The sequence below is a fragment of the Phaseolus vulgaris genome, chromosome 2, assembly GCF_000499845.2.
Source record: "Phaseolus vulgaris cultivar G19833 chromosome 2, P. vulgaris v2.0, whole genome shotgun sequence".
NCBI lineage: Eukaryota > Viridiplantae > Streptophyta > Magnoliopsida > Fabales > Fabaceae > Phaseolus > Phaseolus vulgaris.
Window position 1 is genome coordinate 24,474,004 of NC_023758.2, and position 25,520 is coordinate 24,499,523.

Below are 25,520 nucleotides of genomic sequence, written 5' to 3' on the forward strand. Positions count from 1 at the left end.
TCTAAATTTTGTATGGTGTAAAGTTATTTTTATTAATAATAAGGTTAAAAATTATTTTAAAAGTCAAATGTAAGATGTTTAAGAAATTCAAGAATCTAAATAATTAATGCAAATTATTAATCTAAATCGTAAAACATAGTTTAAAAGTCAAATGTTGAAGAAATTAAGGAATCTAATTAGTTAAACCAAATAATAATCTAAATCGAGTTCAGTAAACCAGTTTGAGTTTAATATTACATTATAAAACTAATGAAACCATATAAGATAATTTTTTTTTGTATATTTAATTCAAAGAACCTTTTTGATGAACTGGGATTATTCCCTCTAATACGTATGTGCCCATATACGTCAGATAGCAATTAGGTAAAAATTAAAATTAAGAAGACGATAAGTTAGTTACTGGTGCAGATGAATTAGTGTGATGATGCATGAATACTCCATTAATAAAACTTGCGTCTTCTTCTGGAACGGTCACACCCAATTTGACACGTTAGATCCAATTAATTTAGTTTATTTATAAAAAAACATTTCTTTTCTGAACAACCATTTAAAGTAATAATAAAAAAAATGATTTTTTTGCAAAATGAGTCTGACTAGGAAAACCAAAAACACAAATCATATAGAAATGAGATGGTATAAAAAATATGATGCACTGAGAAATAATTTTAGAATCATTTTACACGATGAGTGAAGAAGAGTTGGTTGAGTGCTCCAGAAAGACCATGCCATTGTCACCTATCAATTTCTTGGAACAAGCTTCCACTGTCTATGGTGACAACATCTCTATCATCTTCAATGATAATGTCAGATTTTCATGGAGACAAACCCATCAGAGATGCCTCAAACTTGCTTCTGCTTTGCTTAACTTAGGACTTTCTCACAAAGATAATGTAAGTTTATTCACCTTCCAATCTCTCTATCTCTCTATACATTTTTTCTCTGCATTTTCTGAGATTCAGAAAAAAGATAATGCCTTCAAAACTTCTCTCCCTCCTGCTTTCATCAATATTTCTTGTATGCCTACATGAATACTTCATGTGTATGCATAACAAATTGCATGTATGTTGTTTTTGTATGGAGTAGGAAGATGTCTTCTCCTTTAATTTTGCTCTTGGAATCTTGAATCTTATCACATATAACATATAAGATGTTTAATTACTTGAAAAAATTATCTAGTATAAATTAGTATTTAAAATTAGAGCAGAAAATAGGTTGAAAAAATGTATCTAGTAACATTCACTAAAGGTGATCAACAAGAACACAATTCATATGGAATATATATTATCATAGTTCTTTAGATTAACCTTATTTAATCTTAACAATATGAACTAATTAGAATATTAATTGAACTTTAATCACTATTTAGACCTATTGGTATTTTAGGTTTACGATGTAGTCTCAACCTCAATATAATCTTGACAAGTCATTAATTTCGATCATCTACAATCCTTGAGAGCCTAATTTATTAAAAATGTTTATGATATGCTGGTGATCTTGGTCGTCTAGATTACATATTATAAATTTAAAAATGTGAATTCTTATCCTAACTAGATTCACATGTTTTCAATTTGTTAATTATATATATAGTAATATATATCCAAAACATCCTAATTTCAATTTGTCTTCATTTTTCTTGTAACATTATTTTTCCATACCCTAATTGTACGCCAATCAAGAACATTGCAATGTGGAAAGTCAATGGTCTAGTCTTATATATATAATGCTTGAAAAATATCCTATTTTTTAAGCCATTTTTTAGTGTTGCTAGGTAGTTAGAAAAATATCTGAAATATTTTCGTATATAGTTAAGTGCTGAAATTAATTAACCCAACAAATAAAAATAAAAATAAATCTTACTAATTGTTACACCATAAAGTTTTATAATGCTGAGAATTGTGTTAGACTTTCAAAACTACTCTGTTTAATTATTTGAGTAAAAAACTCATCATATTTTATGTTAAATATTTTAATATATCTAGAATATTATATTAAAAAAGAATAAACTTAATTTATATAATATTATTGGAGTGACCTTATAGTTAGTAGTATATTGACTTGACCACGTGGTACATACATGGTATGGTTGTTAGGGTATCATGAAAATTCTGTGTCCATATGATAAAGTCACCTCTCAGGTACACCTTTTTCTGGAGGAAAAAGTCACTCATTCTTTTTTTCTATTTTAATTCACCAAATCAACTTCACATTTTAGATATTCTCACTTTCTTTTATCGTTTTCATACTTATTCCTACTTCAAATCCATATCACATATAACAACTATTTTTACAAACCTATTACACAAAAATTATAATTCCAAACAAAAACTCTTAAAGTTTAAATTTGAGTTATTTAGACTACAAAGACCAAAATAATAATATTTAAATTTGACAGAAGAAACTACCTAAACCCAAATTTAAAATATCAGAAACTATTTATTATATTTTTTTTTTACAAATATTACTTGATATAATAACACCCAAACTTAGGCACACAAATTAAATTTGAAACAAACTTGTATTGGTATAGTCGGATGATACCGTAAGTTGGTAAGAAACCCTAACCATCTAAACGCTCACCCATGATAAGAAAAATCGCATGATAACACGTGGTCGACCGACCCATGACGACGAATCATGGGTTGACCAAGTCAACATGGCTAACTCATAATTAAGGATGGTTTAGTTCAACCCTAAACACGAACCAACCTCCTAATCCGACCCATCAACGAAGGCTCATTAAGGTAATATAAATAACGTAGATTTCAAGAATCAGGTACGTCATTATCTACAGTACCGACACCCTTACTGACTTGATCGTCGAAGTGCCTTCTGCAGGTACCAGCCAAGCCTGTGCTACCAAACGACCGAGAGGAGGAAGGAGAAGGAGAAGCAGAAAGCAGAGTGCTGGAACGACCGACCGAGTGAAGGAGCAAAGCAATCGTTCTCTGGGCCCCAACATCCGTTTGAGAACAATTGGCGCCCACCGTGGGGCCCAAGAGAGTCGGCGTGAGAAACGTTAGTAGATGGTATCAACCCGAAGTATGACAAGCGAAAGGATGTTGGAAACAGATCAGGCAGCAATGTTGATGACTTAGCTGAAGGAGTTGGCTGAAATGAAGAGGACGCACGAGGAGACCACCAAAAGGAACGAGGACGAGATTAAGAGCCTCAGGAAGGAGAATCAGGAGATGAAGAAGCTTGTGGAGGGAGGACCGTCTGTAGATCCGACCAACCAGGTCGGTAGGTCTTTTGCCACCACTGGTCCTTACCTTGGAAATGGGTGGTGAATACCACCCCAACAAGTTGCTGAACACGACCAGAACTGCTATCACTGGTTGTCGCCACCCTTTCACTGACTTTGTCATGCAAGCTCCCCTGCTGGACAAGTGGAAAGGGTTCAACAGGGATCATTACGATGGGACGACTGACCTAAACGAGCACATGGATGTGTATACCACAAACATGCATATACCAGGTCAATTATGTTGCCATCCGACCAAGGATGCCTCATATCACGTTCACCGAAGAAGACTTCAAGGGTGTCGACCCCTCTCAAGACGACCCGATGGTGATATCGGTCAACATTGACAACTTCACCATCATGAAGACCCTTATAGACCAGGGGAGTTCGGTCGACATCCTCTATTGGAAGACCGTTAAGGCCATGAGGATACCAATATAAGAAATGACACCCTACGTTGATCACATGGTCGGCTTCTTCAGAGAGCGAGTGGGCACGAAGGGGTATATCGAGCTATACACCACCTTCGGCCTGAAAAAGGAGACCAAAACCCTGAAGATTAGGTATTTGGTTATTGACGCCAATACCTCGTACAACATTCTGCTCGGGCGATCGTCTCTCAACAAGCTTGGAGCGATCGTGTCCACCCCACATCTCGCGATGAAGTTCCCATCTCTGTCGGGAGATATCTTGACCATCCATGTGGACCAGAAGGTCGCAAGGGAATGCTACACAGAGAGCCTGAGAGTGGAACCCACTTGTCAGAAGGCGTTAGGTAGTCGGCCACCCAGGAGTAAGATGCCTGGACGAAGGAAGTCCCCCCGAAGAGGAGGACGGCCAATAGAGCACATGGTCGCCATGATTGACCTCGACCCTCGAGAGGTGGAACCGAGGTTCAAAGCCAAGGACGAGTTGTGTCATGTCCCGCTTATCGACAAAGAACGTTATACGAGTATCGGCACGACAATGGCAGTTGTTGATGCCGAACTTGCCGAACTCATAAACCAAGCTTTAAAGAAGAACTTCGATCTTTTCACTTGGATAGCCGCAAAGGTACCAGGTGTCAACCCTGAAGTCATCACCCATAGGCTATCGATGTACAAAGAAGTGCACCCGGTCGTGCAAAAGAAGAGAAATCACAGAGAAGAGAATAGGCTCGTGGCCCAAGTGGAAGCTAAGAAGCTTCTAACAACCGAGTTCATCCGAGAGGCTCGGTATACCACTTGGTTGGCCAATGTGGTCACGGTCACCAAGTTCAACGGCAAGTGGCGAATGTGTGTTGACTACAAAGACCTGAACAAAGCATGCTCGAAGGACTCCTATCCCCTGCCCAACATCAACCAGCTGGTTGATGGGGCAGCCAGACACAAAGTATTAAGCTTCTTGGACGCTTACTCTGGTTACAACCAGATAAGCATGCACCCCAGGGACAAGGAGAAGACGACATTCACGACCGATGGCGCAAATTACTTCTATGAAGTAATGTCGTTCGGCCTAAAGAATGCAGGAGCAACTGATGGATACAATCTTCAAAGGGATGATCGGCAAGAGCGTGGAGGTCTACGTGGACGACATAGTCATCAAGTATGACTCGTGTGACCAGCACATCAAAGACCTGCAAGAAGTCTTTAACGCTTTGAGAAGGACCACCATGCGCCTCAACCTCGAGAAATGTGTGTCTGGGGTTGAGGGGGGCAAGTTCCTAGGTTTTATGCTAACCCATCGGGGAATCGAGGCCAATCCCGATAAGTGCAAAGCAATAACTGAGATGAGAAGCCCGAAAAATCTGAAAGAGGTGCAACAACTGCTCGGCCAATTAACAACACTATCCAGATTTGTTCCTCGGCTTGCCGAGCAAATCAGAACGATGGCACATATGCTCCGAAAAACAACAAAGTTTAGTTGGAACGAAACCTATGAAGACATTTTCAACCAGCTAAAGGAATTTCTTTCATCACCAGCCATCATTCAAAAGCCAAGGCAGGATTAGCTGATCGAGGTGTACCTGCAAGTACTGGAAGAAGTGGTCAGTGCGACCTTGGTACAAGAGGTCAACAAAGAAGAACGACCAGTGTACTTTGTGAGTCACACGCTCCACGCGGCCGAGACAAGGTACCAGATGATAGAGAGTGGCACTAGCATTGGTTCTGACCGCAAGGCGGACGCGACCATACTTTCAAAACCATGCCATAACGGTAAAAACCAACTACCCATATATGAAATATTGTATAATCCCGATCTTGCAGGACGAATGATAGGGTGGTCAGTCGAGCTATCAGAGTTTGACATCCGATACGAATCGAGAGGCGCCATCAAGTCCCAGTGCTTGGCAGACTTCTCGACAGAGTTAACGCCACAACAAGACGTCTCGACCGAGTGGACGTTGTACGTGGATGGATCATCCAATAAGACTGTCTGCGACGTTGGGGTCATTCTGGAAGGACAAGGTGACCTTCTGATTGAAAAAACATTGTAGTTCTTCTTCAAGACGACAAATAATCAGGCCGAGAACGAAGCCATCTTGGTCAGCCTAAACCTTGCCCAAGACCTCGGAGCTCGCGAGGTGATATGCAAAAGTGACTTCCAACTCGTTGTTGGGCAGATCAAAGGTGAATTCGAAGTAAAGGAGCCCCTCCTCCAGAGATACTACCATATGGTCGGCAATTCAATTGCCAAATTCGATAAAGTCACTATCAAACACATACGCCGGCAGGACAACGAACAGGCAGACACATTATCTCGCCTCACATCCAAAAAGAAACAAAGCCACCATCGGTCTGTCGTTCAGATTCATCTAAAGCAGCCGAGCGTGGGTGATGCCGAATGTTTGGCCATTACGGAAACCGATACTTGGATGGGTCCAATCATCTAATACTTAGAGCATGGAACGTGCAATTCGGGTGATGAGAAAGCAATCAGACTGTAGTGTGCCCGATACATGATGATCGGTCAGGATCTATATGAGAGAGGCTATTCAACACCGCTCCTAAAATGCATCACCAAAGAGCAAGCACAATACGTGCTACAAGAGATTCACGACGGAGCGTGTGGCAACCACTATGGAGAACCAATGATGGCGGCCAAGGTCATCTGAGCAGGGTACTATTGGCTGACCGTTCAGGGAGATTGTGCAGAGTACGTGAAGACTGCTCGAAGTGCCAAGAGTGTGGTCCCCTGCGTCATTCGAAGCCGGAGGAGCTCCACAACATGACGTCGCCCTGGCCGTTTGTCGTATAGGGGATGGACATCATCGACCCTTTCTCACCCGACAAAGGTCAGACGAAACACCTATTGGTCGTAGTGGAGTACTTCACGAAGTGGATAGAGCTTGAGCCTCTCGCTTCTATATCGGTCAAAACTGTCCAGAGTTTTGTTTGGAAGAACTTCGTGTGTTGGTTTAGAGTGTCGCACACGATCATATCTGACAACGGACGACAATTCATCGATTGAGGGTTTGAGACTTTTTAGGATGATCTTGGCATCAAATCTGTGACCAGCTCAGTCGAACATCCTCAGACGAACGGTCAAGCCAAAGGCGCTAACAAAGTCCTCTTAAACGAGTTGAAGAAGAGACTTGGCACAGCGTAGGGAAGATGGATGGAAGAACTGTTAGAAGTCTTGTGGGCGTATCGGTGCACACCTCAGACGACGACACAAGAGACGCTGTATAGCCTCACATATGACACTGAAGCTATGATCCCGATAGAAGTGGGTGAGCTGTCCATCAGACGACAACTCTTTGATTTATCTCTAAATCAAGAAAGCCTGGCGGTCGGGCTTGACCTCATCAACGAACTCCACGACAAGAGCAAAATCCACGAGGTCGCATGCAAACTGCTGGCGGCAAGAAGGTACAACACGAAGGTTCGACCGAGAAGCTTTCACAAAGGAGACCTTTTCTGGAGGATGCGCAGCGATGCCAGGAAGACGAACGACAAGTTCTCATCAAATTGAGAAGGTCCATTCCGAATCCGTGAAGTAGGTGAAGGGGGGGCTTACCACCTAGAGTGGCTATCAGGCAAGGTTGTACTGAGGACGTGGAATGCCACACACCTCAAATTTTATTTTAGTTGAATGATGAATAAAATCTACACACTCTTTCCTCGCTCGGCAACGCACTTCAGTCGGAGAGGTTTTAACGAGGCATTTCTATCAAGCAATATGCAAATTTTAAAATCAACCTAAAAGACACGATTCAGCCAGGATGAAGCCCTAACCGGCATACCCTCCCGACACCTAAACACAAGTGTCGGCCAGGATGAAGCCTTAACCGACATACCCTCTCGACACTCCAACCACACGGTTCGACCATGATGAAGCCCTCACTGACATACCTTCTTGATACCTAAACGCAAGTGTCAGCTAGGATGAAGCCTTAACCGGCATACCCTCTGGCACTCCAACCACATGGTTCGACAAGGATGAAGCCTTAATTGACATACCCTCCCGCTACCCAAAACGCAAGTGTCAGCCTGGATGAGACATACCCTTTCGACACTTCATCTACACGGTTCGGTCAGGATGAAGCCTCAAAAGGCATACCCTCTCGATTATCATACAAGCACATCGATCAATCCCGATAACGCTAAACGCCACACCGATCGCACAAGTCAACTCGTCAAAACACTCGTCATCTTATTAGATGTCATCAACCGAGCGACTATTCGATTCACATCGCCACACCGACCGATAAGAATAACTTAAGCAAAAGTCATTGTTTGATCCAGTTTTAGTTATTCAATTCACATCGCAACACCGACCGATAAGGATAACTTGAATATATTTTTAGAAACAACTGATTGCATTGATATTAAACTAAAGAGGAGGCCACACCCTGGCCTCAAGGGAATAAAATGAGCGGTTGCATCCCGACTGAGGGAAACGAAAACTAAAAACCTAAGCTACGGTCTTCAGCATCCTCGCTCAAAGGCGGTCTACAATCTTTGGACGTCATTCTTCATCCGGGCATTCTCAGCTACCCTATCGGCCTCAAGCCGCTCCAACTCGGCTATCCGAGCCACGGTCAGCTCCGGAATGGCAGCCTGATCGCACAGCTTCTTCTCATAAGCTGTGTTAGCATCAACAACTTTCTTCATTCTGCTCGACGCCTCGAGGAGCTCATGCTCCAAACGAGAAATCTCCTCCACGTGCCGACCGCGGGCACATGCTCCAAGGCGGGTAAACACCTGACCTCGACAAACCATTTTTATGCCATCTTCGAGCAGGTCGTCCTTGGGCACCGCCCAGATTACTTCTTCAGTACTGGGGGGCAGATTCACACTTACCCCCCCAGAAAAACTCAAGTCACCCCTTAACACCAAGAGGGGTGACTGCTGGACGGCCCCCACCGGCATGGTGATCGTTGTTGGGATGGACCGATCCTCTTCCCCAGCCGGTGTGGAGTCAAGGTTGATGGTGGCTCGGCTTGGAAGGGGGACGGGCATCTCGCCGGGAGAGCGGTATGTCCGTGCGATGTTTCCACCGTCTCATGCTCTCGTATTCCCGAACGACTCTTTTTCTCCTTGACGCGGTCCTTAAAAGCCTTCAACATATCGACCACCTAGAGGACTTCTCTTTTCACGATCGGTGCAACGAAAAACACAAAGCGTTAGTTAAAATTTTGACGAACAACCGAAAGTCTAAGATGTTAACATACCCTCAAAAGCCGCCTCTCGATCAGACTCGGTGTACAAAGCCATCAACGACCGTGCAGGGAGTTTTGTAGGAAGATCTCCTGCTCACCAGCACTTGGGTTGACCGGACGAGGCCAATCCTTATTCTTTGTAGGCTTCCCATTCGAAGACATAGAAAACCTAGGTTAACTGACGACATAAAAAAAGTGCGGCATACCCGCGGGCTCCACGAACACTTTAAAGAATATTTCTTTAAAGTTTTTGTACGAGGCCGTGAAGGCTTTAAACAAAACATTGCCCGACCGAATGACTAGAAAATTCCAACTAACAGGGTCAGACGGGTGAGATGTGTAGAAATGCAAAAAACAAGAAGAAGAAGGGTGCACACCAAAAATTTGACATATCAGGCGGAAGGCCTGCATGGACGCCCATGTGTTCGGGTGCAATTGACTCGAAGCAACCTTGAGCGCCTGAAGGACGTCCACCGTGAACGTGTCTAAAGGAAGCGACACATGTAAATCATAAAAAAAAAAAGCAGGTGTACATGAAGAAGAAAGAGGGTTCGGTGGATGATCGTTCCCTGTACACACGGTCAGTGAACGAACAAGGACCGAAAGATAAGAGAGATTCCTTGGCAGAGGCTCCAAAACGGGAACCCTCCTAAAAAAATCGAAGACAGAGACGTCCATTAGAAAGACAGATGTGATCCCAAATACTTTGGGATCAATCCAGCTAGGGTCCTCATGAGGGCACGACCGCTCGGAGGTGCTTGACCGGTCAGACGCACTGCTCGGGTCATCACCCCTCACTTCTTCCCCTTCAGGGAAAATAGTTTGAATTGCCCCGACCGAGAGGATTAGGGTAGAAGAGGAAGCGGACGAGGAAGACAAAGATGACGAACACGAAGGGGGTTTGGGGAGAGGAGAGGGAGCGACCAAATAAGAAGAAGTGGGACGAGATAGGGACAACATCAATAACCTTGGAAGGACGACAAAAGCAGCACAAATGGATGAAAGTCGTTCGGGACTCGGAGCAAGATTCAAGGAAGGAAGCGTAAGATGCCATTGTTGAGAGCCCCTATTTATAGCCCGAGGGAGTCTCGAAAGTCGAAATGTCGCAACATCCTCAATCGTTGGATCTACTTGATCCAATGGCCCACGTCATTTGGCGCCCAAAACCCCCCTCATAAATGCATGTCACGTCATCCGTTCAGGCGTCGCTTTCCATCACGTCACCCATCATTACGTCACCGAACGCCACTCAATTATTAGACTCTTCGGCTTCATCAACCCTCGAGCCTGGGAGGCAAGTGTACCTGTATAACTAGACGATACCATGAGTTGGTCAGAAACCCTAAACCATCTGAACGCTCACCCACGATAAGAAAGACCGCGTGATAACACGTGGCCGACTGACCCATGACGGCAGATCATGGGTTGACCAAGTCAGCAGGGCTAACTCATAATTAAGGGTTGTTTAATGCAACCCTAAACACGAACCAACCTCCTAATCCGGCCCACCAACGAAGGCCCATTAAGGTGATATAAATAATGCATATTCCAAGAATCAGGTACGTCATTGTCTTAAGTACTCTAACAACCGAGTGTCGACACCCTTACTAACTTGATCGTTGGAGTGCCTTCTGCAAGTACCATCCGAGCCTGTTCTACCATACGACCGAGAGAAGGAAGGAGAAGCAGAAAACAGAATGATGGAACGACCGACCAAGTGGAGGAGCAAAGTAATCATTCTCTAGATCCCCACATCCGTTCGAAAATAAAACTTAACCAATGCGGTATACACTAAAATTACTATTAAAATATAAACGAGTTTGAAAAAAAATTGTTCCTCTCCTTTAAACGATGTAATAAACCATCAATTTTATTTTAAAGGATAATATTGTCTACTAAGAGGTGCCGTGGTCCTTACTATATAAAAGTTATATAAATAATGTTTCAACCCTAAAAAATTATACTATGTAATCTCTTAAATTTAATTATTTAAAATTGATACTGACATACATCGAGGAACTAAAATGATAAATATTTAATAGTAAGAAGATTGTTTATATAATTTTATTATTTTTAGAGACTATCTAATAGAAAGAAAAATAATTTTCCATTGATGAAAATTGAAGGTTATTTTTTGTTAAACAAGTGTGTAAAAGAATTCATATTTTGTTACAAGAGTATAAATTTTTTATTTTATATTGTATTACCTTATTTCTGACATCCAAGTTACTTTCCCTAATGATTATATCATAAAATAATATATATATATATATATATATATAATTTACATGTTTATAATATTATACTACAAAATAATATTCTTTTATAAGAACTTTGAAATATATTATAAGATAATTTTTTTTTCTATTTTCTATACTAACTCCTAGGTTTTTAGTGTTGAGATTCATCATCACCTATAATCTCTACTCTCATATATAATTATTACAAATTTTTACAAACAAACACAAAACAAGGAAATAGTGTAAGTTAATATTATTATTATTTTTTAATTTTCAAAATAACTTTATAATCAATAATTATTAGAGAATTTTCTCATATCTCTTAATTTACATTATAACATATTATTTAACAATCAAGTTTTAATTCTCTATTTTCATATCACATTTACCATTCCTGTCATAAATTCACTAACATACAACAACATATACTTGACTATACTTCTGGAAGACTCATACATTAAAATTATACTAAGAGATGTACACTTGTCATATCACTAAGTTGTCCTCACAACAAATACTCAAATTAGGAAGTTCATCTTTATATCATATGTATTTCTTATTATCTACGTGATACAATTTCCTTTCACACCACATGATGGATCATAGAAATCTCCTTCAACTCTTAACAACTGAACACCTTCATCTATGTGTTTCATTATATTAGAAGAGTCGTGATAATCTATTTCACAAAGTCCCAAAATCAATACACCATTGTACCGACCAGTCCTCGGGCGTCGTTGACCACTAGTAATGATGGGGCCACATAAGCTGGGTCCCACAAGCGGCGTGGGCCAGTGTCTCGCAAGGCACGTGATCAGGCGACGATCACTAGGATGTACTGATGTATCCTCGGTAGTATAGTGAGGACGATGAGAGATCAGACATCGGTGACTCAAACAGTAGAACTGGGCCATTAAAGGTGGACCCCAGACCACACACCAGTTATCAGTTAGGGAGAAGCCTAGGTTACAAGGGTCTATGCGTGTGGTGTGGATGACGCGTTCAGACATAACACAAGTAAAGAGCCACTGGAAAAGATACGACATGTGAGGGTCACGTTCCAGGGGTGAGCTGCACGCATGGCACGTGAACAGCTAGGGCGCTTCCAGGATGGGTGACCCCAGAGATCAGGTGCACGAGGAGACATCCAGGTGGTCATCCCGTCAGAGGTTGCACTCTAGTTAGGGAACCTCACGCGCTAGGTTGCCCTAAGAGTGGGTAACAGTGACGCGAGACCCACCCCCTCAGAAAGCCTATTTTGGGAAGCGAAAACAGTGGAAACCCTAGGCTATATAAAGGGAAGTAACAAACTTAGTAAGGTACGCTATTCATTTTACGTCGCTTAACACACACAGTTACACAGAGCTTTACGCTTAAGAGTTTTGGTGTTTCCTAGCCCTAAGATTGACTTGAGCGTCGGAGTGCAAACGACCTCTAGGGCGCCCTCTGTCTTTGTGATTTCAGGTGTTTGATCGAGAGAGAGGCACGTACGAAGGCAACCGAGTCAACTGGCAAAACCATTTGTCGCCCACCATGGGACACGATCTAAAACACTATCCCACCAGCAAGAACCAGAAAGATCAAGAAGATGAGAAATACGAGGCAAGGATCTGTTGCACCAAACGGGGGCGAAAGCCTCACCCTACAACAGATTATGGAAACGATGCAGGCCCTCCAAGAAGAAGTGGTTGCATCAAGAACGGATCAAGAACGCATCCAGGCTGATTTGGTTGCGTCGCGGGCAATAAACGAAGAACTGCACCGATCGAATGAGGAGTTGCATAGGGATTTGCAAAACTAGGCAAGGGAACGTGAGGTGGAGGATCAAGAATCTGCGACACCACCCAAGGAGTTCCCGATGCCGTTCTCACAAGATATCATGGATGTCGTGATACCAGCCACGTTTCTAGGGCCCAAAGATACCATCTCACGATTTTTCATACGCAGATGATGCTGGTTAGGGGCTCTGACGCGGTGAGATGAAAGTTGTTCATGAGCACGCTGGTGAAAACAACGTTGGATTGGTTCATCACCTCCCTGATGGCCACGTGACGTCGTTCCCACAACTCACTAAGTTGTTCAGAGCATAGTACATTGCGAATCGGGCTCCTCCACCTATCTCTTATGATCTCTTTGACATAAGACAATATGAGGGAGAGTCCTTGAAGGAGTTTCTTCATCGTTTCGGAGCATAGGTGGTGATGTTGAACACCAAGGATGAAACGATGATGGTGCACATGTTCAGAAAGGGCATTGTGCCAGGGCCTTTCAGTGAATCACTCATCAGAAACCGCCCCAAAACTTTCACCGAGATAAGGTGTCGTGTAGTGGCTCATATCGCGGTGGAAGGGGAAGTTAACGAGAAGCACACGTGTGTGGTTTCCACGCGCCCGCGTGCATCAGGTCGACCTCAACCCCTAAGGGTGCACGAGGCAACGACATAGAAGAAGGACCCCGTGAAGCAGTAGCCCTACAAACCAAGAAAGGCCCAAACCAGGGGGCGTGCAAGGGAGAATGTGCCACCAAGGCACGACTTCATGGTAGAGTTAAAGGACCTCATCGCTATCGCCAACATAGCGGAGAGGCTGAAGATACCCCCCAAGACCGACAAGAAGCTTGGGCCTAACAAGAACGCCTGGTGTGAGTTCCCCCAATCGTTCGGCCACCCCATACGCAATTGTTTGGCACTGGGACACCAACTAGATGAGTTGGTGAAGAACGGCTTCCTGAGGGATTACTTGCAGGAAAAGCAAGGTGTCGAGGACGTGGCGGTGACAAGGGGTGACCAGGGGCATGAAATCCCCATGCATGGTTGAAATTCACACCATTGCGGGAGGTTTTTCAGGAGGAGGTTGCACCGCTTCTCAGCGGAAGAAGTATGCACGGGCGGTGATGTCGGTAGAAGCACAAAGGGCAGACGATGCCTTTGGCGTTGACCTTGTCTTCACCAAAGCCGACCTATAAGATGTCGTTCCCCACGACAATGATCCGATGATCATCTCAGTAGTAACCGCTGGGAGGAAGGTGCACCATGTACTGGTGGAGCAAGGAAGCTCGACAGACGTGATGTTATGGACGACTTTCAACAAGCTCCAGCTGTCCCCTGACATGTTAAGGACTTATACAGACTGCCAGTACAGTTTCGCGAGAGACCAGGTGGAGATGCGTGGGCACTAAGAACTGAGGTCCACCTTCACGGATGGTACTACGTCCCGTACGGAGAACATCAAGTACCTCATCGTCAATGCCCCCTTCGCTTATAACATGCTGCTAGGTAGACCTACACTGAATAGGTTGGGGGCGGTACCGTCGACAAGACACATGAATAAGAAGCTACCTGACTTGGCGGGAAAGGCTATTACCATCAAGTCAGATCAAAAGGAGGCCAAGAGGTATTATGAGAACAGCCACAAAACGAAGAGAGGGGTATTCATGGTCACTACGCTGCACCGCACTCAGAAGAGGTCGCCCAGCCCGAGATCAATCATGCAAAAATCGCCCGGGAGAGGCGACCGAAGCCGGTCAGCGATGTGAGGGAAAGATAGATTGGAGGAAAGGTCTCCAAGCTTAGGAGCGCTCTCGACCAAACGACACAGGATCAGATTGCCAAGCTGAATCCCGAGAAGTGCGTGTTCGCAATGGAAGCAGGGAAGTTTCTGGGTTTCTTGCTCACCAAACGTGGGATAGAAGCAAACCCGGAAAAGCGCGCGACAATTGTGGTGATGAGAAGCCCAAGTTCAGTGAGGGAGGTACAGCAGTTGACAGGGCGCATGATCGCCCTGTCCAGATTCGTATCAGCTGAAGGAGACAAGGGTCACCCTTCCCAAGAGTGTAAAAAGGCGTTCCTCATATTGAAGGAGTACCTAGCCAACCCTTCAGTCCTGTGCAAACCACAACCAAGCACATTGTTTCGCCTGTATTTTGCAGTGACTGACTGGGCGATCAGTTCAGTCCTTGTTCAGGAAGAAGATCAGGTTCAAAAACCCATATACTTCGTGAGCAAAGTATTGCACGGGCCTGAGGTAAGATACCAGGCGCTGGAAAATGCGGCCCTGGCGGTCCCATATCAACTACACAACAAGCTCTCCCCCAAGTGGACTAGTCCTTTCAGAGTGAAAAAGGCTCTTGGGAATGGAGCATACAGGCTTGACACGCTGGAGGGAGGCTCGATTCCTCGTGCATGGGATGCTGTCAACCTCAAAGTGTATTTCAGTTAAACAATAACATTGTACATTGTCTTAGGGGACGCTCTTTTTCCCTTATAAAGGTTTTTTAATGAGGTCACCCAATAAATTTTGATTGAAATATTTTCTCGAATTTTGTACAATGTAGTTAAGAACTTGTTTCCTTTGCGTTAGAGGTCTCGAGAGCGAAATGGTAGGTTCATAGAGAACACCTCCCCCCTCAAGTGAGAAAGTCAAGGTTGAACGAAATAGTTCACCAATTAAATCCTCCTCGCCCTTAAGCGAAGCTGAGGTCAGTTAAGAACTCGTTTCCCTTGCGTTAGAGGTCTCGAGAGCGGAAAGGTAGGTTCGTAGAGAACACCTCCCCCCTCGAGTGAGAACACCAAGGTCGAACGAAATAGTTCACAAGTTAAATCCTCCTCGCCCTTGAGCGAAGCTAAGGTTAGTTAAGAACTTGTTTCCCTTGCGTTAGAGGTCTCGAGAGTAGAAAGGTAGGTTTGTAGATAACACCTCCCCCCTCGAGTGAGAACGCCAAGGTCGAACGAAATAGTTCACCAGTTAAATCCTCCTCGCCCTTGAGCGAAGCTGAGGTTAGTTAAGAATTTGTTTCCCTTGCGTTAGAGGTCTCGAGCGCGGAAAGGTAGGTTCGTAGAGAGCACCTCCCCCCTCGAGTGAGAACGCCAAGGTCGAACGAAATAGTTAACCAGTTAAATCCTCCTCGCCCTTGAGCAAAGCTCAGGTCAGTTAAGAACTTGTTTCCTTAAAGTTAGAGGTCTCGAGAGCGGAAAGGTAGGTTCGTAGAGAACACCTCCCCCTTCGAGTGAGAACACTAAGGTCGAACGAAATAGTTCACCAGTTAAATCCTCCTCGTCCTTGAGCGAGAATGAGGTCAGTTGTGCACCGTTCGCTTGGGTTAGAAGCCTCGAGTGTGGAAAGGGTAGGTTCGTAGAGAACACCTCCCCCTCGAGCGAGAACACCAAAAACAAACGAAACAGTGAACCAAACAGCTCCTCTTCCGCCTTCGAGCGGAGACGAGGTCAGTTATAAGTTGTCCCTTGGGTTAGAAGTCTCAACAAGAGTGGGAAAGGTAGGTTCGCAGAGAACACCTCCCTCCCCTGAGTGAGAACACCAAGGCTGAACAACCCAATTCACAGTTAAACCCTCCTTGGGCTTTATACAGCAAGGGTGGGGTTAGCACAGGTTAGTAGGCAAACCCCCTACCTAACGGAGTATACGGTAGGGTGGGGCGGGGAAGCGCGCTACCTAAAGCTCGAGTGTCGTCAAAAGCACTAGTAGAAGCATCGTGACACGAGGCACAACAGTTAATAGTTGAGCAAGATAGAAGAGCCATTTTCAGACAAATCAAGACAAAGGAAGTTACAGTAGCCAAGAGTCTGAGGCATCCAAACAAGTAAGTTACAAGTGAATAATAGAAATTGTTCGTTTGGTAACCAAATACAAGCTAAGAGGGAAGAGCCCTTGGAATGATCTGTCTATCTACAACATAGTTCAATGCTGCGAAGGGTGAGGCGTCCATCTCGGGGTGCGTGCAGGCAACCTGAGCAAGGGCGTCCTCGAACCCGCGTCATATGCATCAACATCGTCCTCGGTTAGCTCAGCCTCAGCTTTTTTGAATTTCTCGGCTTGTTGAAGGAGCTCGGCCTCTACACGACCCAACTGAACTTCTTGATTGGTGGACCTTTCTTCAAGCCTCGCCATCTTGGCCTTAGTTGCCTCAGCCGCCTCTTCCAACTCGATGGCCTGGGTTCACAGGGGCTGGATCTTGGCCTCCAGCTCGACAACCTCTTGACTCTTGTCATGAAGCCGTTTGGAGAGGTCATTTTCAGTTTGGCGGAGGCTGGTCAACTCCTCCTTCAGGGTAGTCTCGCAGGTGGTGAACGCACAGGCCAGCAGGATCATTTCCTCCTTAGCTTTGGCCTCTACTAGTGCCACATGTTCCGTAACCCTCACCTCAGTCTTGGTTATGAGGGTGTTGGATTGAGCAAGGAGAGCACCAAAGTTGAGAACCAGTCTTTCCCTTGTCGTGACCTCATCCGAGTCCTCTGTCACCCCTATTTGGAAGCCTTTGAGGGCATGTTGAAGGACAGCGGGCAGTTCGGGGGCGGATGGGGTTGCAGGGACGCTCTCACCACCACCTTCAAGTGCAAGGAGGCCAGGGGGCGAGGAAGCATTTGGCGGTTGGCCTCAGAGCGATGCAGGGCTACCAGCAGTGGAGGACTGGAAGGTCGTCGCCGTCATTGGCCTACGCCTCTTGAAGACCGGCCCCTCTGTGAAGTTCTCATCAGATTTGATCTCCACTACCGCTTTGTCTTCCTCACGGGGAGGCGGAGCTGGTGATGCTTGAGCGGCAACGAGAGGGACCGCGACAATAGGGTTGCAAGGAGTGGGGGAGGGCGCAGCAGTAGAGACAAGGGCGTGAGGAGCAGAGGTGCCCACAGCCCCAGACACCCCTTAGCGGCAAGTAAGGGAGTCAACCAGCTTGGCCTGTTTCTCCTCATTCAGCACCATACCTATGCCCAAAATTCATAATATAAGAGATTAGAAATAAATCCAGAACACGGGGGTAAACATACGAATATGAAGAGGCAGAATGTACAAGCATAATAGTATGGTAACATGCATAACCAAGCAAGACAGGGTGAAGACGATACCAATGTAGCCCTTGAGGGCCTCTGCATCATACTCATGCTTGATCAGTTGAACAGTGTTGAACACTGCTCCCAAACTAGCAAAGACCTGGCAGAACTCACGATCATGAGGAGTTAGTTCCTCAACAGTCCTAGGTTTCTTGAACTCTAACTTTCTCACCCAATAGAGTGGTAAGCCACCCAGGAGGGTGCAGTCGTGGTCGGTGCAACACACTCTGAAGAACTTCCCTTTGAAGCCCTTATACGGTTGTTGGAACAGCGTGAGGAGAACTCTTCCTACCACGCCATTGAAACTCACCCAGAGATTCTTCCCCGGACTCTTAGCCTCGAAAAAATGGAGGAAGACATCCACTGAGTGAGGATGCCCAAAGTTATTGCTCAAAATTGAGAAGGCCCTCACGAAGGCCCAACTGTTGGGATGCAGCTAGGCGGGGGCCACGTTGATTTCTGTCAACAATGCCCTCTCAAAGCCAGTAAGAGGGAGATGCAGCTTAATCCGTTTGAAGACGGTTTGGTACAGGAAAAAGTAGGGCTCTCCATCGTTGGTTTGTTCGTCGGAGCACACGGGTTCGCCCTTAGCGCAGGGTCAAACGAAAACGTATGCGTCACTCTCACGCCCGAAGACACGCCCTACACAGTCAAGCTCTCCGTCCCTGTGTTTCCTCACATCCTCGCTAGAGGTGAGGGTAGAGGTCTCGGCTGTTAGAATATATGGCCTTAAACGAGAGGGGGGTGAATTGTTTAAGAAAGATTTTAGTAAACTTTTAAGCTTAGAATGAAAAATACTCCAAGAAAACCTTGATTAAGAATTCAGTTTTTCAAAACATAAAGCAAAAGCACAATAATGGAAAAACAATCGGTTGTTTTACCGAAACAATCGGTTGTTTTACCGAAACAATCGGTTGTTTTACCGAAACAATCGGTTGTTTTACCGAAACAATCGGTTGTTTATACCAGTTATTAATTGACAAAACTGAATTTAAAGAGATAGGGATAGAGAGCTTGTACACAGTTGTTTATACTGGTTCACTCCAAATCCAGAGCTACATCCAGTCTTCTCAGAACCCTGAGGATACTCCACTAAGCAATCACCACTTGATCACTTACACCACAACCAAGAGAATGACCTTAAACACCTCAAGAAACACACTCTTCTTGGCCAACACTAAGATTGTTGATCTTGAACACCTCAAGAACACACAGCCAATCTCAGCAAACACAGAAACGAATTGTTCAATAAAGTACAAGGATTACACTTGTTACAGAAGATAAATCAATACAAGCAGAATCCTATTCCAACACTTTGATTAACCATAAACTCTTAGCAATCTCAGCACTTTGAAAAACTCTCTTGAAAGACTTTGTCAAAGATTCTTAATTGTCAAATCTGTCTTTTTGAATTTTTTTAAAGATGTAGTTTGTTATCAAATCTTAACAAACTCTTAAATTGCATTAAAAGATTGGTCAAAGCATTTAATGACTGGAGCGTAAGCAGTTAAAACATTTAAAGCTCAGTCAAAGAAAACAGTTTTTCTGTTATGGTCCCAAAACAAGCAATCGGTTGTTTCCTCGAATCAATCGGTTGTTTTGGTACTTAACAGTTCAACCATTCAAAACAGTTTTCAATCTTTTTCTCAAAACACCTAAGTATAAACAATCGGTTGTTTCGACAAAACAATCGGTTGTTTTAACTTAGTTTGAAAACATTTTACTTTCACAAAGATTGAGAATGCTAATGCTTTAGATTTAATCATAGGGTGGATTACAACATATAAACTACCCCAGAACAAAGCGTAAACCAGCACAGTAACATCAAGCATAGCAGAGGCTTCAACATCCTTCAAAGGATTTGGATCCTTCAAAACTTGAACACCACTTGGTTCAACATCGGCGAGAAGCTCCGCAGAGGCCCAGGGGTACAAGGCTTTGTAATTTACTTGGGGTGGAGGGTTGGATGTCATTTTCGTTCGAGCCATGTCTAAGAAAGCTAGAAAAACAAGAAAAAGAGGGAAACGAAGGTTCAGAAAGGGACTATGGCGTAACTCAACGAAAACTCAGAAAAACCCCGCACTCGAAGAAAACCCAGGAAAACAAAGGTACGGAGAAAAAACAGGGAAAGCTTAAAATGCAAGGAATCTAAACAGTCTCAGGCAGCTATCAAGCATCAAAGTCGATAAATAAGGGCGATCGATGGGTAAAGTTCGTACCTTTTGATCGAAACAGGATGAAAGTTCTGGACTTTGTAGAGGGAAACGCGAGAGCGCTCGAGGAAGAAGACGAAGCGATCAAAGGTGTTTCTGAGAATAGTGGAACAGTGATTGGGAGGGCGCGTTTTCGAATACTTAACGTAAACTAAGAAGCGCAAACGACGTTAAGCCTTGGTCGTTGATCAAAACACGTTTGCACAGATTAAAACGCGCACTGAGAGGCGTCACTTCGGCACACTGTTCACGCCCTGTCACACAGAGCCACGTAGGTCGTAAGGGGCATGGACTTAGTCTCTTCACTGAACAAGTTACAACTCGAGACTAAGGGGCTTGTGTACTGACCAGTCCTCGGGCGTCGTTGACCACTAGTAATGATGGGTCCACGTAAGTTGGGTCCCACGAGCGCCGTGGACCAGTGTCTCTCAAGGCACTTGAACCAAGGTGCCAAGGAAGTGGTCAGGCGATGATCACCAGGATGTACTGATGTGTCCTCGGTAGTATAGTGAGGACGATGAGAGATCGGACATCGATGACTCAAACAGTAAAACTGGGCCATAAAAGGTGGACCCCAGACCAGGCACCAGTTATCAGTTAGGGAGAAGCCTAGGTCACGAGGGTCCATGCGTGTGGTGTGGATGACGCGTTCAGACGTAACACAAGTAAAGAGCCACTGGAAAAGATACGACATGTGAGGGTCACGTTCCAGGGGTGAGCTGCATGTGTGGCACGTGAACAGCTAGGGCGCTCCCAGGACTGGTGACCCCAGGGATCAGGTGCACGAGGAGGCATCCAGGTGGTCCTCCTGTCAAAGGTTGTACTCCAGTTAGGGAACCCCAAGCGCTAGGTTGCCTTATGAGTGGGTAACAGCGGCGTGGGGCCTACCCCCTCAGAAAGCCTATTTTGGGAAGCGGAAACAATGGAAACCCTAGGCTATATAAAGGGAAGTAACAAACTTAGTAAGGTACGTTATTCATTTTACACCGCTTAACGCACACAGTTACTCAGAGCTTTACGTTTAAGAGTTTTGGTGTTTCCTAACCCTAAGATTGACTTGAGCGTCGGAGTGCAAACGGCCTCTAGGGCGCCCTCTATCTTTGTGATTTCAGGTGTTTGATCGAGAGAAAGGCACGTACGAAGGCAACCGAGTCAACCGGCAGGAACATAGAAATCTCCTTCAATTCTTAACAAATGAACACCTTCATCTATGTGTTTCACTGTATTAGGAGAGTCGTGATCATCTATTTCACAAAGTCCCAAAATCAATACACCACCTAAACATCTCAACACGGTATGTTCTTTCCTAAAAATATTATGTCTCAATCACACTGCAACATGATTCATAATTCATATCACACATCATACAATTCTTGTAAATCAATATTCAATTTACATGTATAAATAAACATTCACTTTTAAGTCAACTAAAATCATTACAAAATAACCAAACAAACAAAAATTAGAAGTGTTTTCATTAACTTGGGCAAAAATAAACCCGAGACAAGACTTCATTTCCAATACTATTTTTACTTGAGCGAAAATTCCTTCACTTAAGAGAAAATAGAATTGAAAAAAGAGACAATTTCTACTCCATTTTTACTTTAGCAAAAATGAATTTGAGAGCAAGGTAAGTTTTTTGTTATATTTTTTCTTGAGCAAAATTTTATTGTTTGAGCAAAAATATAAAAAATTTAAGTAACATAACTAACTTAATTTCAAGTCTTCACCCAAAATCAATACCTCAATTTGTACTTTATATAACCTACAAAATCAATATGATACCACCTTATTCATATTATGAATTGTACTCTCATTGAACTCATATGCAAGCATATTTTTAAACATGATTACCTAAATTCAAACTCAAGCAATCAATTTTCATTATTATTTAAACTTCAAACAATTCATAACACCACTCAACACATTCAAGAACCTTTTCAACATCTAAACCAACATTTAGATATCAAACTATCAAAATGTAATATCTCAACACATTTAAAAGATATAGATTCAAACAATTTTCATCAAATTACACAGCTACAAGAGAAATTTAGAAGTTGTAACTACATCCTCTAGCCTATGGTACTATTGAAAAGTTAAATCTAGCTTCCTTTACCTTATTAGATGAGTGAATACCCAAAAGAGCTCCAACACCTAAAGACATAGAGATGACCTAACATGCATCACAAATTCCTGATCAACGATATAAACACATCATTAGGACCCTGAAATCCCAGGGTCAAATACCTCACATATAAGGCGTGTGTGGATAAAAGGAAACATAACCAAAATTGAACTTATTCTAATAAACAATCTTATTGGGCAGTTTTATTCTATTCACTACCAGGAGTCTAAATGTGGTCTTCGATAATCAATTTGATAAATGATGGGGTTAGAAATCTATAGAGAATGCATAAGAGAAAAAAAAAAATTCTAATAAGATGATAATTATTTTAAAAATAAAAATTAAATAATTGATTTTTCTATTTATATAAATTTTTTATTTTAAGAATAAAATATGCATATATGATTTTAGTTATATCATTTATACTAAAAAAAAAGTTATTTTCTAGTTTCTTACATCTCAAATTCCACTATGTCATCTTTATGTTAATAGTCTTTTAAGTTTTAACAATAATAATTAATAGTCATATTTAGTATAATATCTTGAGATTGTTATTGTTATTTTCACTAATTTTTGTTTATATTATACTTCCCAATAATTTTATTCTTTTAACAATTACACACTATAACATATTGCTAGTTTGAAAAGGTACACTTGCATTAATTTACAAATTTTTATATAATTAAAAATATTTTTTCTAAAGCTTATATTTAAGGTAATTTTTAATTGGTTGTTAGTATTAGGAGAGTTAAGCTTAAAGTGAGAAAAATGAGATTGAAACCCGTTATTGATTATTTGTACAATATTTATATACTAATAAATACAAGACAGATAAACTATTATAACAAGCTAAATATGTTCTGTTTAGTATTAAAGGGGTTATTATATCCTAATAGTTAGTGTAAATTTACACTGATGTATTAAAATTAAACCCTTATCTAAATTTTTACATTTTCAAACAATAGTGAAGTGCGATAATGGTTTCCACACCTTTAAAAAATAATAACTGAAAAAAAATTATTGATCAAAAAAGCAGAACTGCATTAAACATATTAAAATAAAGTACAGCTTCTCTAGAAGATTACACTCACTTAATTAATCGTTCTTTGGGAACTCAGTGATCTAATTAAATGTATACGATTATTGGTTCATTTTGTACTTGAATTTGTACTTGTTTTAGTTTAAATATATTTTCACCAATGTTCATGAAACTAACCATTTATGTTTTATACCAAAGGTGTTAAGCCCATGAGACTTTGATTTTCTTTGATAAATATAAGCAGGTTGCAGCTTTGGCACCAAATATTCCAGCACTGTACGAGCTTCATTTTGGTGTTCCTATGGCAGGGGGTGTTCTTTCTGCGCTGAATACCCAATTGGATGTGACAGCATTGGCTCTGATATTGGAACAATTAGAGCCATGCAAAATCATGTTTGTGGACTACCAGTTCATTGATTCTGCTCTCAAAGCATGTGAAATTCTATACCAGAGGAAATGCAAGCCACCCCATATTGTCCTAATACCACGTTATGATCTAGAACCATCTTTCTCAGTGAAGGATATCTCCCCAGGTACCTTAAACTACAATGAACTTCTTGCAACTGGACAAAAGGATTTTGAGACTTTGAAACCAAGCAATGAATGCAATCCCATATCAGTGAACTACACCTCAGGCACCACAGGGACCCTTCCTAAAGGGGTTGTGTATAGTCATAAAGGTGCTTATCTTAATTCACTTGCAGCAATTGCTCGTTTTGAGATGAAACAAATGGCAGTGTTCCTATGGACAGTTGACATGTTTCGTTGCAATGGATGGTGCTTTCCTTGGGTCATGCCTGCTATTGGTGGCACCAATATTTGCCTAAGGAATGTCTCAGCAAAAAGCATATTTGATGCAATTCACCGTTACAAGGTAACTCATTTTTGTGGCGCACCTACCCTTTTGGACATGATTGCAAATACATCACCCTGTGACCAGAGGCCTCTTCCTCATAGGGTGAAAGCCACAGTTGCTGGTGTGCTACCACCTATCCATGTTCTTAACAAGGTGTCACAACTGGGATTTGATGTGAACATAGGATATGGTATGACAGAGACTTATGGTCCTTTCATTGTTAGACCATGGAACCCCACTTCAGACAGTGAACATACAAAGTTGAATTATGGTATGTCAGGGTTTATGCAAAACGTTGATGTGAAGGATCCAAAGACTAATGAAAGTACACCTTGTGATGGGAAAACCATAGGTGAAATTGTGTTCAAAGGGGATGCATTGATGGTGGGGTACCTTAAGAATCCGGAAGCAACTAAAGAGGCTATTAGGGATGGATGGTATATGACTGGGGACCTTGGGGTTAGACAACCAAATGGTTCCATAACAATGAAGGATAGAAGAAAGGATATTATGTACTGTAAGGGAGAGGCTGTGAGCTCACTAGAGGTGGAAGCAGTGTTGTTGAATCATCCAAAGGTTTTGAAAGCTGCTGTTGTGGGGAGATGTGATGAATACTTGTTGGAATCACCATTTGCAATTGTCAAATTGAGGGAGGGATGTAGTGCCACTGTTGAAGAAGTCATCAAGTTCTGTGAAGATCATTTGGCTAGTCATATGGTTCCAAGGAGTGTGGTATTTGGAGATTTACCTGTTAATTCAACTGGGAAGGTTCAGAAATTTCGAATCAGGGAGAAGATCAAAAGCGAGAATGGTGTTACTCAATGATAGGATGTGCTTTGTATGATTACAAATAAAGTGTTGAGTGAAAATTGACAAATGTAATAATCTATTAATTTTGATCACATTTGTTGCTTTCTTCCAGATACATTATTTATTACTAAGAAGGTTTAGTAGCTTGTGAATTGTTGTAAGTTCTATGTTCAATTCTTACACAGAATTAAAAAAAAAAAACATGTTCTGATTCTAATTTTAAGAAAAAGGGTTACACAATTCTCTGTTCAATAACTTAAAAGTATGCGATTTTAGCATGATGTATATGAATTTGAAACCTCAAAACTTATCCAAAAACTATTGATAATTTCTAAGTGAGAAATTTTGCAATGTGTTTTAGAGAAGAATATTTTTTTTCTATGAATTTGACATTAGAATCTCACTGTGAGAGTTAAGTGTCATGTCTCACAATTGACTTGAACGAAAATATGTAATTTCTTATCCATATTCTTACTAGCTGAAAATTCTCAAGCTTGCTATTTTTTTT

The 25,520-nt window shown here is 42.5% G+C and overlaps 1 protein-coding gene across 1 annotated transcript; it reads left to right on the plus strand.

Annotated features, from left to right (window-relative positions):
* The first annotated feature begins 657 nt into the window (after nt 1-657).
* LOC137811015 (butanoate--CoA ligase AAE1-like) lies at nt 658-25,229 on the plus strand. The gene is made up of 2 exons (XM_068612562.1): nt 658-890; nt 23,591-25,229. The coding sequence occupies exons 1-2, from the start codon at nt 684-686 to the stop codon at nt 25,025-25,027; spliced, it is 1,644 nt and encodes a 547-aa protein (XP_068468663.1). The 5' UTR covers nt 658-683; the 3' UTR covers nt 25,028-25,229.
* Nucleotides 25,230-25,520: the final 291 nt, after the last annotated feature.

Excerpts from the sequence above, each read along its gene's own strand:
- LOC137811015 (XM_068612562.1), top strand. The coding sequence starts at position 684 with ATGAGTGAAGAAGAGTTGGTTGAGTGCTCCAGAAAGACCATGCCATTG. Across the intron at positions 891-23,590 it reads GACTTTCTCACAAAGATAAT|GTTGCAGCTTTGGCACCAAA; the intron begins GTAAGTTTATTC and ends AAATATAAGCAG.